This window comes from Haemaphysalis longicornis, unplaced genomic scaffold (assembly GCF_048455015.1).
Source record: "Haemaphysalis longicornis isolate Haplotype H1 unplaced genomic scaffold, Haemaphysalis longicornis Haplotype H1 scaffold_12, whole genome shotgun sequence".
Classification (NCBI taxonomy): Eukaryota; Metazoa; Arthropoda; class Arachnida; order Ixodida; family Ixodidae; genus Haemaphysalis; species Haemaphysalis longicornis.
In genome coordinates, this window is record NW_027526225.1 from 56,052,530 (window position 1) to 56,066,064 (window position 13,535).

General features: G+C 44.6%; 1 protein-coding gene across 4 annotated transcripts in view; it reads left to right on the forward strand.

Moving 5' to 3' along the window:
• LOC144162679 (RUN domain-containing protein 1) overlaps positions 1 to 13,535 on the forward strand; it is a 42,289-nt gene that overhangs the window by 12,576 nt on the left and 16,178 nt on the right. For 3 of the 4 annotated variants that reach the window (XM_077693313.1, XM_077693314.1, XM_077693311.1), the window contains exons 3-10: positions 2,303 to 2,447; positions 4,597 to 4,686; positions 4,805 to 4,912; positions 7,703 to 7,855; positions 9,530 to 9,620; positions 9,769 to 9,824; positions 11,626 to 11,718; positions 13,187 to 13,317. In XM_077693313.1, the coding sequence (XP_077549439.1) occupies positions 2,303 to 2,447; positions 4,597 to 4,686; positions 4,805 to 4,912; positions 7,703 to 7,855; positions 9,530 to 9,620; positions 9,769 to 9,824; positions 11,626 to 11,718; positions 13,187 to 13,317 (867 nt within the window). The remainder of the gene's footprint in view (positions 1 to 2,302; positions 2,448 to 4,596; positions 4,687 to 4,804; positions 4,913 to 7,702; positions 7,856 to 9,529; positions 9,621 to 9,768; positions 9,825 to 11,625; positions 11,719 to 13,186; positions 13,318 to 13,535) is intronic. The other variant, XM_077693312.1, reaches the window with a different exon arrangement.

Genomic DNA, 13,535 nt, shown 5'->3' on the forward strand with positions numbered 1-13,535 from the left:
GTGACTCAGAAGATACCAAAACAGCTTTATTTACAAAAGTGGAGAGCTCATTTTGTGTATGAGAAAAGTCATGTGATGAATAATACAGCGCTGAATGTCAATAAAATGGTGCAACAGGCGGCATCCTGCACCTGTAATGCCAAAGGAAGTATGAAAGGAAGTATCAATTTCTATATGGAAATGATGTGTGAAATTGAGGCACAATAACATTTAAAAAGAAGTAGTTTGAGCAAAGAAGAAAAAGGCATTTTCCAAACCTGAAGCAATGCTTATATTAAGGTCAGATCTGAAACTGCGCCTCCACGTCAAAGTGACTGAATGGCGAGTCCACATCGGCAGTTGTTAAAGGCCATGCAGAGCATGTTTTATTCAAGAGGTTTCGTGTTTTATAGTGCCCCCAGCGCTTGTACAGCAGCAAATGATGCCATCTTCGCTGAGAAATTAATCAGTGTAGGTTAAAATTTTGATTCTCTTGCTAAATTGTGTGTTTCTGTGACGTCTGCCATGAAGTCATAAGTGCACATATTCAAACTTCCACTGCATCATTAGGCTCTGCAGCCTTGCTTGCCATCAGTCCTCCCAGATGGCGCTACCATACTCAGCCACAGACCGTTGTCCGCCGTTGCTTTGCTTTTGACCGTATTTGCACCTGCCTTGTTTTTTGTTACTGTAGAAAGTAATCATTTCGTGATGAAACACAGGGTATGCTCGACAAACAGGGTCACGTAAGACAACATTGCTTACGCCAGTTGGCCAGTGTCGTGTAAGACAACTCCAAAGTGGCGGACTGCTGGGCAGCTAAAACAAGCATAGTGCACCTAGCACCAACAGCAGTGCGCATCGTTACTTCTATGCTTACGCGTATTCTCGCAACTTTCATCGTTTACTACACCATTCTTACTGCTGTGAAATGAATATGGATTACATTTAAGCGCAAATAGCTCACTCGGCAAGCCTATAAGCCCTGTCTAGTTGCGTTTGCTTTTGCCGGCCTCGGCCAATCGCACAGCTGGGCTCATATGACATCATAGGTGCTGTTGCGGGAAATGAGCTAGTGGGTCACATGGCCATTTCCTTTTTTCCTAATTATGCAGCTTATTTGAGCGAAGTGTGCATTAAAAGTGGTGTCAGTGTGATTCTAATGACGCAGTCTTTCGAATGAACCAAACTTGTGTTTTGTCTGCATAGTCCCTTTAAAGAGGATATCAGTAATCTTCGGAGCGAATCGCTGTGAACATTATTGCCCTGACCGCTAGTGATCGCTATTTTCTGAATTTCGGCTTTGAAATCGCCCACTGATGCCAGTCACTTACGGCACATTTGCACATATTTTTCACGTTCTAGTCTTTGTAGTCTGACTACGGAGAAATAGGGCTTTCAAGGAGCTGGTGTTTCCGCAGCAGATGACCTCTAGTGTGCAGCTCCCTTTTCATCTTAGTACAGTTGAGTTTGAAGCTCGGTGTTTGGTACAACATATTTCTATGAGTTTGAAGCTTGATGGTCGGTACAGCATATTTCTACGAGTTTGAAGCTTTATGGTTTGTACAGCATATTTCTATTTCTTCAGCACTGCGGAATGGGGAATTCCTACACATTGCAGGATATCAGCCAAGTGTAATGATTGGTTGCGTCCTTTGCCATAGACTGTTTAAAAAGTGGCTCTTACTTCAGAAAGAAACTTGATTAGAAGTGATAACGGAGAGCACCTTTCATGTGAAAAGAATAACTATGAATTTCTTACCAAAAAAGTAAGAACTAAAGCAAAGATTTGAACCTGAGTAGTAATTATGCCAAGGAACCAAACAAAAGGCTTAAGTTATGACCACTTCAACAGAATATGGAAAGTTCGGGATGGTCCACTAGAAGACACTTGATGTGCGCAGAAATGACAAAGGCTACTATATCGACGTAAGCGCGCAGCTAAAGTGTTTAGGAATGCCTACATGGAAAGCATGGCTATGCAGGTGCAAGAAAAGACTGGAAGGGTGAATATGAAAAATCTGAGCAAGAGTTAAGGAGCCACGACATCCAAGGTGACCAAAAAAAGGGCAAAACAGGCAGAAACAAATAAGAGAATTCCACACAATGCACAGCTTTTTTTTCATGACATTTCCAATAGCCAGCTGAGAGTGTGACACAGGACGGCCAGCTTCATTCTTCAGAATGATTTCGTGTTAAGGAAATGTTTTACTGCTGTTGCTGTTGCTGCTGCTGTTGTTGTTGTTGTTGTTGTTGTTGTTGTTGTTGTTGTTGTCTGCACTCTAGGCAGAGGCAGTCAGTGGAGTTTTTACCATAATTACAGCAGCCTGTCAGAGTTCGAGCGCATGCGTCACTTGGAGGAGGAGCAAGAACAACTGAACACATCTCTGGTTGCGCTGACGACGCATTTCGCCCAAGTCCAGTTTCGGCTGAGGCAAATTGTGAATGCTTCACAGGAGGAGAAGGAGGTGAGAGGGGGATTCTCTTGTGCGACAGCTAGTTACTTCCAATTTCAAAAACACTATTCATATGTTACAGAGGACAATGTCTCTCAGATAAAAAAAAAGCCTAAAAATAAGTAAAAGAAATGAGTAGAGATTTTTTACTACACGCCCCAGTGGCTCAGTGGCTGAGGCATTGTGCTGCTGAGCCCAAGGGCACGGGTTCGATTCCTGGCCATGGGGGCTGCTTTTCTGATGGAGGCGAAAAGCGAAAATGCCCATGTGTGTAGATTTCAGCGCACGTTAAAGATCCCCAGCAGTCTATCAAACAAGGTTTAATAGACTGCTATGACTAGGTGTCCACTTCATTATTTTGTGCTTGTGTTTTACATGTTCTCCATGCATGGGGAATAGCGGAGTGGCGCAATTCAAGGTCTGGTTGTTCGAGTTGTTCACTGTTCATTTACTTGTCTGTTTTTTAGGGGTTCTTGATCGTAAATTCTGAGTGTTTTATCTATGGGAGATCTGATGAACAAACATGTCATAAATTGCACTTGCTGTGCCAAATTTCCCTTACTATCACTTAATTGCCCCAGTGCATGATTACACGTCCTTCGTGGCACCATGACCCTAAAGCTCTAAATTTCAGCGAAAATGGAACTAGCTGGACTCAAACTAATTCATTGTTTTGTTTTTTTCAGTCGTTACCATTATTACGTCTTCTTCATGTCAACACGACTCTAAAGCACTAGATTTCAGCAAAAACTAAAACCAATCCACTCCTACTACCGTATTTTCGTGCGTATAACCCGCACCAAAAATGCGAAAATTTCAGTGGCAAAGTAGGGGGGCGGACAATACGCGGGGTTATTCCTTTAGTGCAGCTTCACGTCAATGCGCGTTATGCCGTGAAGCTTCCACGCAGTAACACTGACTAAACCTTCCATAACAGCAATTGCGGAAAACATGCAAGGACAAAGAAGAAAAAACAAGGACGAGCCACTATAACAGCTGAATTTTATTAGTTAGTTGCGACTTTCGCTTTGCGGTCAGTGTATTATTCTACTCGCTATATATACGCTTTTTCTGTCTACATATTATGTGATGTGTCGCTTGAGCAGTAGCTTCAGTGCAGCGTTTCCTGCATCAAATGTGCCGGCAATATGAAAGGATTCTTTTTTTTTTTTTTCCGGTGGGCTCAAAGGGGGGGCCCGGATTACATGCAGGGGCGAGTTATACGTGTGAAAATATGGTATGTAATTCACCGTCATCGTAAATTGTTTCCAGTCATTACCATGTGAATGCTATCATAAAGAAGAAACGTGAATGTTACTGGAATATGGCAGCATTGAGTGAAGATGCATAAATGGCTGATACTGCTGATAAACGCAGGTGCAAACAAAATATTCGCCAGAAATAACAGAGAATGTTAGCTACATTGATTGGTAGCTCTGCAACTGGCATGGAGGTTGATTATTATGCTTGTAGCATGCAAACCAGCTTCCGGGGATACACAGCTGTTTTCAAGAATGCCTGTTCGATGCCCCTTTTAGAGCAGTTTATTGGCAGGAATGAACTCAGTGTCTTTGCCATTTCTTGCCATTTTGTGCCCTTTACAGCATTATTTCACTCCCTTTCCTCAGTTAACATGAAGGTCAGGTCAGGTATTAAAGAGTAGCGCTTTTCTCGCAGAAAGAGATTGCGCTAGTTGTTCTAGCACATTTACTCCCGTCGATGTAAAAAAATGTTTTGTATCTACACCTAGTTCACAACAAACCCCTTGTCTTCTTTCAGAAAGACACCCTTTTTGCTTGTTTAATGCTTTGGTGTGCTATTATTTGTGAAATAGCACTGCAGAAGCAGTGCAAAGATAGCATGCATTTGCTGCTACAGTAGCAAGCTGCAAGAAAACCAGGCTTTAATTTCACTTTCAAACTAGAGGGTTGAGTATTAGTTCATTTTTCTCGTTGCATCGAGTTTGTAGTCAGTATGCTATGTAACAGAGTACTACTAATCTTAGCCTGCTGTGAAATTTTTTTCTCGTTTCTAGTTGCAGGTTTTCTCAGGTGTAAACATTTCTCTTTCTGCCGTGTTATTGTGTTCCTGTTTATCTCGATCGCGACTGTACACAAACTACAGATCTGATCAGTGCACTGACTTACGCGAGTCTTTGCAGGAACTTTTAAAAGAGCTCGAAGAATTTGCCTTTCGTGGGATCCCGGACTTGCGGGCCTGCCAAGCGGGGGTCGGCATCTTGCTTGCGGAGGTCTGTTGTTTTTTACCACCTTTTCACACGCTGTTTTTTTTTTTTTTTTTTTTTTTGTGCTCTCTCCTCCTGTTGTCTGCCTCGGTTGTGATGGTTGGGGTCGTTTCTGTCGTTTCAGACGGAGCGAGAGCAGGAGGAGAAACTGGAGCAGCAGCGGCAGAAACAGAAGGAACTCATTCAGCAGCTCAAGGAACAACTGGAGGACTTGGAAAAGTATGCCTTTGAGGTGAGGCGGGCTGCAATGGTCTCGGTACATGTTATCCGACAAGGAGCGAGCAACTCATCACAGAGCCTTCTCGATTACCAGTCCCGGATCGTCCACGGACTGCTCGAGACGCGGTCCGGCGCTCGATTTTCCCATGTATTTCTATGGGACTTCCGGTCCGAACGCAGTCCTCGGACCGCCCGCGGGCCGTCCAGGACTGGTAAATCGAGGATGCCCACAAATGCTTTCAGTTGACCGGAAGGGGGCCATGAAGACAAAATACAAGTTTGGTTTGTTAGAAAGGCTGCTTTGTCTTGATAACAGGGATACCAATCTTATCGCAAACATCCAAGAACTGAGCTAGATGTCAAGGAGAATGAGTGAAAGTGCGGCCGCAACTTGCCAGCCGCATTCTTGTCAGGTCTGTATGACATCGCAGGATTTTGTTTGTGCGATTGGCAACCGCCAACCAAAGCCACTACCAGGAAACATGGCTGTTCGATTGTTATGGGGTCTCAGCTCTGTTTGGTTGTATCACTGGAATAGCAGCATGCAGCTAACATACTGATAGCTATGTTCTTTTGTTCCTTCTATTGCATCACTGCTTTGAATGGTTTTGAACGGTTTTAATTTGAACGGTTTTAGTATAATAATAATAATTTGAAAGTGTGGAATAGACTTCCGGGGCATGCTGTTGCTAGTTCGAATGTGAAGGTGTTTGAGTGCTCGCTAGAACTGTACTACAGTGAAGCCTTTTTACAAGAGACACTCAAGGGACCTGCGAAACTCGTCTCTTGTTTGCGAAGTTGCTAACACAGCAATGATTGGAACACCAGCCAAACAATTTTCACTTAAATGTCTCTCAACCAACTGTGTCTTGTAACAGTTTCTCTTGCAGCGAGGTTTTACTGTACCAGCAACGCGAAACCTAACGTCTTTCTTGTCATTGTGTATTGTTTTCTTGTTTTGTACTCCTCCCTGTTACGATCCTCAAATGAGGGTTACAGTATCAATAAATAAATAAAAAATTTAATTATTTTGGTCCGAAAAAAAAAAAAAATCTCTCATGGCTGGGATGGAGCTGAGTAGTTTATTAACCCTTTGAGGGTCGAATTTCTTCACCAAATGCGACCCCTCTGGGTTGATTTTTGTTATTGCTGATTTAATTCTTCGGATGAATCTATTTCGGGAAAAAAGTATCGGAATTTTTTCAGGGTGACCATAAAGTGACAAAAAATTGTTTGTGTTGTTTATTTGGTTTATTCATGAGTAACATGAGAAAAATTCTTAATAAAAACGAGAGAGTAGCAAGCCGGCACCTTTTGAGTGAATCGAGATCAGATAGACATCAGTTTCGCGGGCACAAAAAGCGGGAAGCGCCCAGAGGACGATACCAAAACCAGCCACTGCGCACAGGTGTGCGGCCGGATGTGTGAGCGATAGACAGCGCACCGTTCCTATAAAATACAAAAAAAAAAAGGAGAAAAGAGCCTCATCAGTTTCGCAGGCACCCTTTGTCTGTGGCAGGCACAAGAAGCGAGAGGCGATACCCAGCGTGCCCCATCGTTACCGGATGCACAAGCAATAGCCAGCGCGCCGCTGAAGTAAATCATAAAAAAATAAAAAGAAGAGTCATCGGTGGAAGAAAATAATTTGACGTATTTCCGCAGTGTGGCAGCACGTGCCAAGCAAGAGAAGTTGGCGAAAAAGGGCGCGCTTTTTAAACATACAAGCGATGCCGTACATATACGTTATTGACCATTTCGAAGGTGTTTGCAGAGGACGTACACGTACGTCCGTGACCCTGACAGGGTTTAAATTAAGACCAGTTCTTTCAAATGAAACAAGGTTGTCCTTTGTATAGCCTGCGCCTTTAATTGGAGGCACATTTCAGTACGATATGTTAATGCTTCCTAGCATCAAGGCAGCTCACGAAACAGCTGACTAAACACTGTTTTGTGTGCTCACAGCTGTTTTGTGTGCCCACAAAACAATGCCTATTTTTTGAATAATACAGGCGGCTGACGTCGTTTTTATGCGTAAACTGGACATGCGTATTTCGAAGCTTTGCATTCAGTGAGGTACTTCGAGTTATTATAAGTACACCAGAAATCTTGAAAGTGATTGGATCCGCCCTCGAATTGAGGCTAACCGATCTGATTGTACACCACACCACATAGGCGATCTTCCGTTCCAAAATAGCTACAAGCCCACCACTTCTGGTGCGATGCAAAACGTTAATTATTGATCTGCCCCGCCACACCTCCCAACTGATGTTAAGGATACAAAACCACTTTTAATTACAGAAAGTCAGCTAAGGGAACATTTTTAGAATAAAAGAAATCATGGATTTTGGAAAACAAATATTAGTGTTGCAGGGGCTTGAACGGGGGTGTTCATTCCAAAACCCACGGTGCTACCCCCAGGCTGTAAGACGAAACGGTGGAACTCCTTTAGCTGTTGCATAAATGAATAGGAGTATTCCCAGCGAAGCACTAGATGGCGCTGGGTGCACACAGGAAATGCCCGTCTTGTACCCACAAGGGAACGGAGTCTCGCCCACATGAGCCACACGGGTGTTGCCAAGGCAAACCGAAGATCTCATTGTGAGGAGCTGTAGGTTGATTGTCCACCCAATGTCGTCCCTCTCCATTATCCTTGTCAAAGAAGTGCTGACGAACCCAAGCGTGGCACTTCCGTTTTCACTGTTCCATTTGTAATGGTTAGCCCTGGGAGTTTTGTGAAGGAGCCCTACCTTTATCCTTATCTTATCTCTCATCTTATCTCACCTTATCTTATCTGTTCTCCCAGACTGGTGATGCAGGTATGCCGTCCAGCATGCTCCTGGAGCGTCAGTCAGTCATCATAGAGCAGCTCAAGGAAAAGCTCCCCCTCAACCTCGACGAGTTGGACCTCCTTGACCCCGACGACCTGCGCAGAAAGATTGACCAGGCTGTCCGAGAGGTCAGTGCTTTTTTCTTTGCTCCTTCTGTCTCATCGCTTCACACGCGAGAAAATTCTTTCCTTTTTTCTTCAGTTGAAGTTTCATTGACGAAAGCCTTTCTTGGTGTTCAGAGCATACTGACATCTTTGATAATCCTACCAACCGTAAAAGGGAGAGGAAAAGTTTAGCTGTGTCTGGGTAGTCAGTTTAGCTAAGCTTGCTGTTTGGCGTGCTGCTTGGGCTAGAGAAAATACAAATACAATGTGGCAAAGACCCTCCCCCCCACCCCTAGTTTTGGCATTTTATTTCTCTTTCTGAAAAGATCTACCTTGTTTGGGCCGTATCCTTGGATATGAAAGGGGATTTATCCTTTCTATGGTAAGGCAGATTCTACGTTTGAAAGATGGTTTGGTGTCTGCCATTTTTTTGTGAAGCACCCTACTTCATTTTGAAGGCGTCGAAATCTGCATTAACTCTACCTGTGAGGGATCACAACAGCTTGTTAGTGAGCAAGTGAGAAGGAATAGGATCAGGCCTTCAGTAAGCAGGTGTTGGTTTTTCAACCATCCTGTGAAGAGTTACAGTTGCAATCTGCATAGCGACATAGTCCGGGACTTGCAGTAAGGTAGGCTGCACTTAGTGGGACTGGGCTGTTTGTGTACTTAAAATCCTGTGTACTGTTTGTATACCTTAATCAAAGCCTGTACACTATCTCTGGCCTGCTGGAAAATAGCTTGAACGAGGGAACTAAATGCTTGAAGGTGTTTAGCAGGTCTCAGACTTGTACCTCTGTCATGCAGGTTGTGTTCATTGCTGTTTTAGCTAGAGCAGTGCCCTTAAAATGCTGATTACTGAAATGCTTGCACCAGTGTGAAAGCACTTCAAGAACCTCGTGTAGACTTACTTTGACAGTTCCGATACACAGGAAGCCCGTATTAGTACTTATATCATTCTTCACCGTATTATAACCTTCTATGCAACTCTGCCATTTAACTAAACTGTGGTACATAGATACCGGCCAGCTTTTTTTTTTAAAAAAAAAGAACTGGCCTAGCCGAAGCCTAGTTTTCTTTGTTGTCAACTGGTTCAGGTAGTGCACGTTGATGCGATACTCATTAGACTGGTAGGTGTAAGCGTGCTGGCGGTAGTTGTGAAGTACGTGGCTATCTCGATCCCTGTGGCGTAAAGGTGTCGAGATGATGTTTTTCACTTCTTTTTGATGCAGTGTGTACCCTTCAAGGCTTTTGCAGGATAGGACCGGGGTATTTTCATTACACACAACATGGCTCTAACTTGAGGGGCTGGCCAACTGTGTATACTGCTTGCATTCTCATGACACGCACAACCTGTGAGCTCTTCATGTCATATTGCAGCAACACAAAGGAGAGCTGCGTGAATTAGGGTGCATTCATAAAAGTATAAGCATGAAAAAAATGGATCTTTGAGAAGAAACCCGCATGTCTTATTCGTTTTCTTCTTTTAGTTTCTTTGTGTTTTTTTTTTTTTTTTTGAATTCCTCTTTATTGTAGTACAGTTGCACAGCGGGCTGCCAAACCTCTGGGTTTCATTCCTTTGTGCCCACTTGCCGCTGTCCTAACCATGTCTAGAATAAACAACTTTTCTGACGTGCATCGAGTGACTTCCCAACTAACACCGGCTGTGCCCCATTCTAACCCTCTGCGAACTGGCTTCAGATGGTCAACCCTGTCAAAATGAAGGAGCAGCTCGTGTCGCAGCTCAAGACCCAGATCACTGACCTCGAGAGGTTCATTCAGTTCATACAAGGTAGCGTCACTAACCTCTCTACTAACCACACCCCTCCCTTTCCTCTCCCTCTCTCTCTCTCTCCGCGTACTTACCCCACTGACTGCATGCCATTGCATAGTTGTTGCCTCGACGATTCGGCAGGGATGTCACATCTCTTGCTTTTCAGGAGAGGGATCGGACGGCAAACCCAGGTGCACGTGCAACTGCCCCGTCCACGGCAAGGTGAGCAAATGATCCCCAATATGGATGGGTGGATTCACTCGTCACAGCTGTTCTCTGAGCTCCCCACAGCGTTGCAGTGAGTAGTCATCATTGTACCTGTTAAAGTGAAGTTGAAAGGGAAGCTGAAATTGCTCCATTATGACTATCGCTGTGCTATCATCACCATCCACATCTATCCCGAGTGCCTCGAAGGGAATTGTGGTTACTTTGTTGTGTTCATTGGTTTGTTGCAGCCCACAGAGATCCTCACTAGCTCGCCTAAAGGGGAATCTCGCTAGTGTCGACACGCTTCTGCGAAAGCGCTCCGTGCCTCCATGGGCGCCACCGTAGTGTGTAGTTTGGCCGGTAGTTCAGTGTGGTATAGCTGGCAATGGCTTTGCAGCCACACAAATTAAGATTTTTGTTAACACAATTTCAACCGAGAGCACCGCTGTTAATAAATTTACTCAGCACAAAAAAAATGCTTGCCATTAGCCCTTGAATTTAGTGGACCGTTGTTTAGAAATTATTATATATTATTACATATAGTGAAGTATACTTTTTATTTTAATAATAACGGGGCAAAAAATAGATTTTGATGGCATTTGCTGCAATTTTTGCACAAAAAGAAATAAAAATTTCACTGGTCTTAGCTTATGCAATTATCCTGACTGTTTACCCCTTGGTGACTGCAATTATGGTATTTTACATTTAGCTCCCTGACAAATCGACTGCAATGACCAAGACTGCGACAACAATAACGTGGGTTATTTTAGCGTTGCAGTAAAATTCTCACAAATGGGTGCCTTATGTTCAACTTAGCAGCTTTTCACGCAGAATGCAATTTGGGAAAGCGTCCAGTAGGCATCTCCCACCGTGAGTTGTGATGGAAGCGTGGCTTGGATTTCCGGGGTTAGAGGGATAGGTTTGACGACGCTTAGGTTTGGGCGCAATAGGTTTGGCCGCTAGGTTTGGCCGCAACGTGTTACCATTTCATACTGTTACCGTCGGGTAGAGGCTACGTCTTATTGGTGGCTGCGAAAGAGAAGCCAGAGTCTGCAATACCAAGCACAAGCACAATTGAATTAATCTGGTTTCTTGCACGATTTAAAACCATTGCCACTCACCATGTGAGTTGAAAAGTACACAAGTTCTTGTACCCGCAAGCATGTTAGGGAGAGGCCTTTCCTGGTGCATCGTTGCACTGGGCAGTAAGCTCCGTTAATCCGAATTCACAAAACACGGCTCTTCTAAGCTTGCTTTCCATGCCGTCAAGATACAGCTGCTAATACAGTGTGGGTGCAGGCTGAAAAACAGAATGAAAGCCTCTTCAGAGCTGAAAAGTTCAATCCCTAGCCATGACAATCCAATTCTCTCTCTCCCCACGATTCCCATGGAGGCCTGCGATTGCAGCGGCAGTTTCCACTCTAGTTAATATTGAGCAACTCTATGGTTGCAACCCACTTAGTTCTAGCGGAGCCTCTTAGCACTTGAAACACTGCGACATTTGTTTTGTTTCATTATGTGTTAGCAGTGTTGCAATGGTCATCAGGGCAAGAAAAGTTTCTCATGGCCACTTAAAGTCAATAGGAAAATTCTTTTTTCCGCCACTGGGAGACTGAAACCTCAAGCATGCTGGTGCTGCATCCACCGACTGTGGTTGTAGTCCGAAGTCATGACAACCTTCTTTTGGGAGGAAAGGTCCTATGTGCCTTTGGAGGCCTTTTCTTTTGCAACAGTGTTGCAATGGGTCTTAGTGTAAAAAGGATGTTGTGCGATGTTTGCTGTATTGTTCTTGTTTTGCTCCCCTGCAACTTTGCAGGTGGATCCATATCATTCGGAGACGTCTTCAGAGTGCTTTGCCTCTACCAGGAAGTACAAGGACCAGCTTCGTCGAGCGCACAAGGAAAGCCAGGTGCGTCTTCTCGTTCCGCAATGTCTTGGTGTCATCAGTGATTATATTTCTGCGCGGAACGAAGAAGACTAAGGAAATAGCACGCACACAACACAGGACAAAGCGCCTTTACCTTAGTCTTCGTTATTTCGTGCAATAGTTGAATGAACCAGTACCAGCTAGCGCAGTTCACAGTATACTCCAAAATTTAGTCTCTGGTGGGTGGCGTCCTTGTACCATTTGAGGTTTGGATAACTTACGATAGCTGTGCAGCTGATGAAAGGTGGGTGGACATCAAAGCTCTGGTAGAAGATGGGAACAGGCAGTGTAGACACAATACCATTTATAGTGCGGTTTTTTTGGCGGGTCTGCTAATCAACCGGCACTGCTGGGACATCGTTTTTCGGTCGCGGGGATGAAAAAAAAAAAAAGACAGTCAGCAGCCCACTTAGTACACACTCCCTCCCTGCTCTCCTCTAACTTCAACACTGCCCTTTTCCTTTTCAAACATCTGGACATAGCGAGCCACGGTGCCGAAGGTTTTCCCTGCCTGTTGGGGTGGAAAAAAAAATCCTGCTTGCATTCTTATCATGTTGCATCTGTTCATAGATGCTGAGAAACGTAGACGTGCTCGCTCAAAACACAAACAAAGAAGTTAAGGCTGCGCTTACGGCTTGTAAGGCGTGCTATGCCTTGATGGACGCGTGTGTCGAGGAGACCGTGCAGCAGCTTGTAAACCCTGCAGAAGCGCCTCATGTGCAAAACAAAAGACGAAATAAGAACCGCGCCGCTATTTGGGCCTTCATTTGGGTGATAATAAACAAAGAATGATTGAAAGGTAGGTTGCGATTTGGTTGGATCTGTGCTTGTTTTGTTTATATAGTGCGGTACCGCGTATAGTGCGGATTTCTGCGGCTCTTGCAACATACGTTATAAGCAGTCTACACTGTAATAAAAACTGACTACAAATTGAATCTGATGTACGTTCGAGTGTGAGTAGTCTCAGGTTAATAAGTGTGCAGCTTCGGTGCTCAACTACATGAGTGCTTTTGCAGCATCCACAGCTACTATGAGGAGCAAAAATAACTTTGGAGGGAAGGGAAGGGGGGGGGGGTTGGTTGTTTGCAGACTCGTGTTTCCAAGGTCAAATGCTTTGTACAGTTACTGCGAGTTTTAAAAATTTACGTAGGTAAGGCGAGCCAAGCAGCATTGAATAAAAACAGAGCGACTTAGCAGTGAAAGGTGGGTTCCTGTTCATGTTAAAGAGAAAGAAAAATGCAGAGGTGCCCTTCGGTGTGCTGCAGTCACTCGAGGCATTGAAAAGGAACTGAAGTGTGCGCAACATGCACCTGTAGACCAAATTGGGAGCACGCTTGTCTTTGAGAGCACAACGATTGCACCACGCGGAGGATTGGCATGGAATGTTGCATGATGGATGCGGATAATGCAGCCCCAACCAATGTTTCACATCTTCCTCCCCCCCATCCAGGAGGCCCAGCACAAGATCCTGCGGCGCATGCTAGCGCTCCTGCACATGTTTGCACTGACCCAGTTCGGCTGCGGTCGACGGGGCTTCCAGCGAAACCTCATGAAGCGGACGCCCAAGGGAAACCACTGGGGGTGAGTGGTGCTGGGGAGCTCAGGAAGTGCAGCTTGCTGGGCCATTCCGTGCATACTGACGGAAGGGAAAACCAGCGGAAAAAGACCCAAATACAGAGCTCCTTCATGTTTGTTTGTGCCTTCTGCAAGCTTGTGAATGGCAGCATAAAAAATGGAGTTGTATGCGTACAGTTTTTGTCGTATCTCTTTCTCACAGCAGTGGTTGGCATACCGATGCC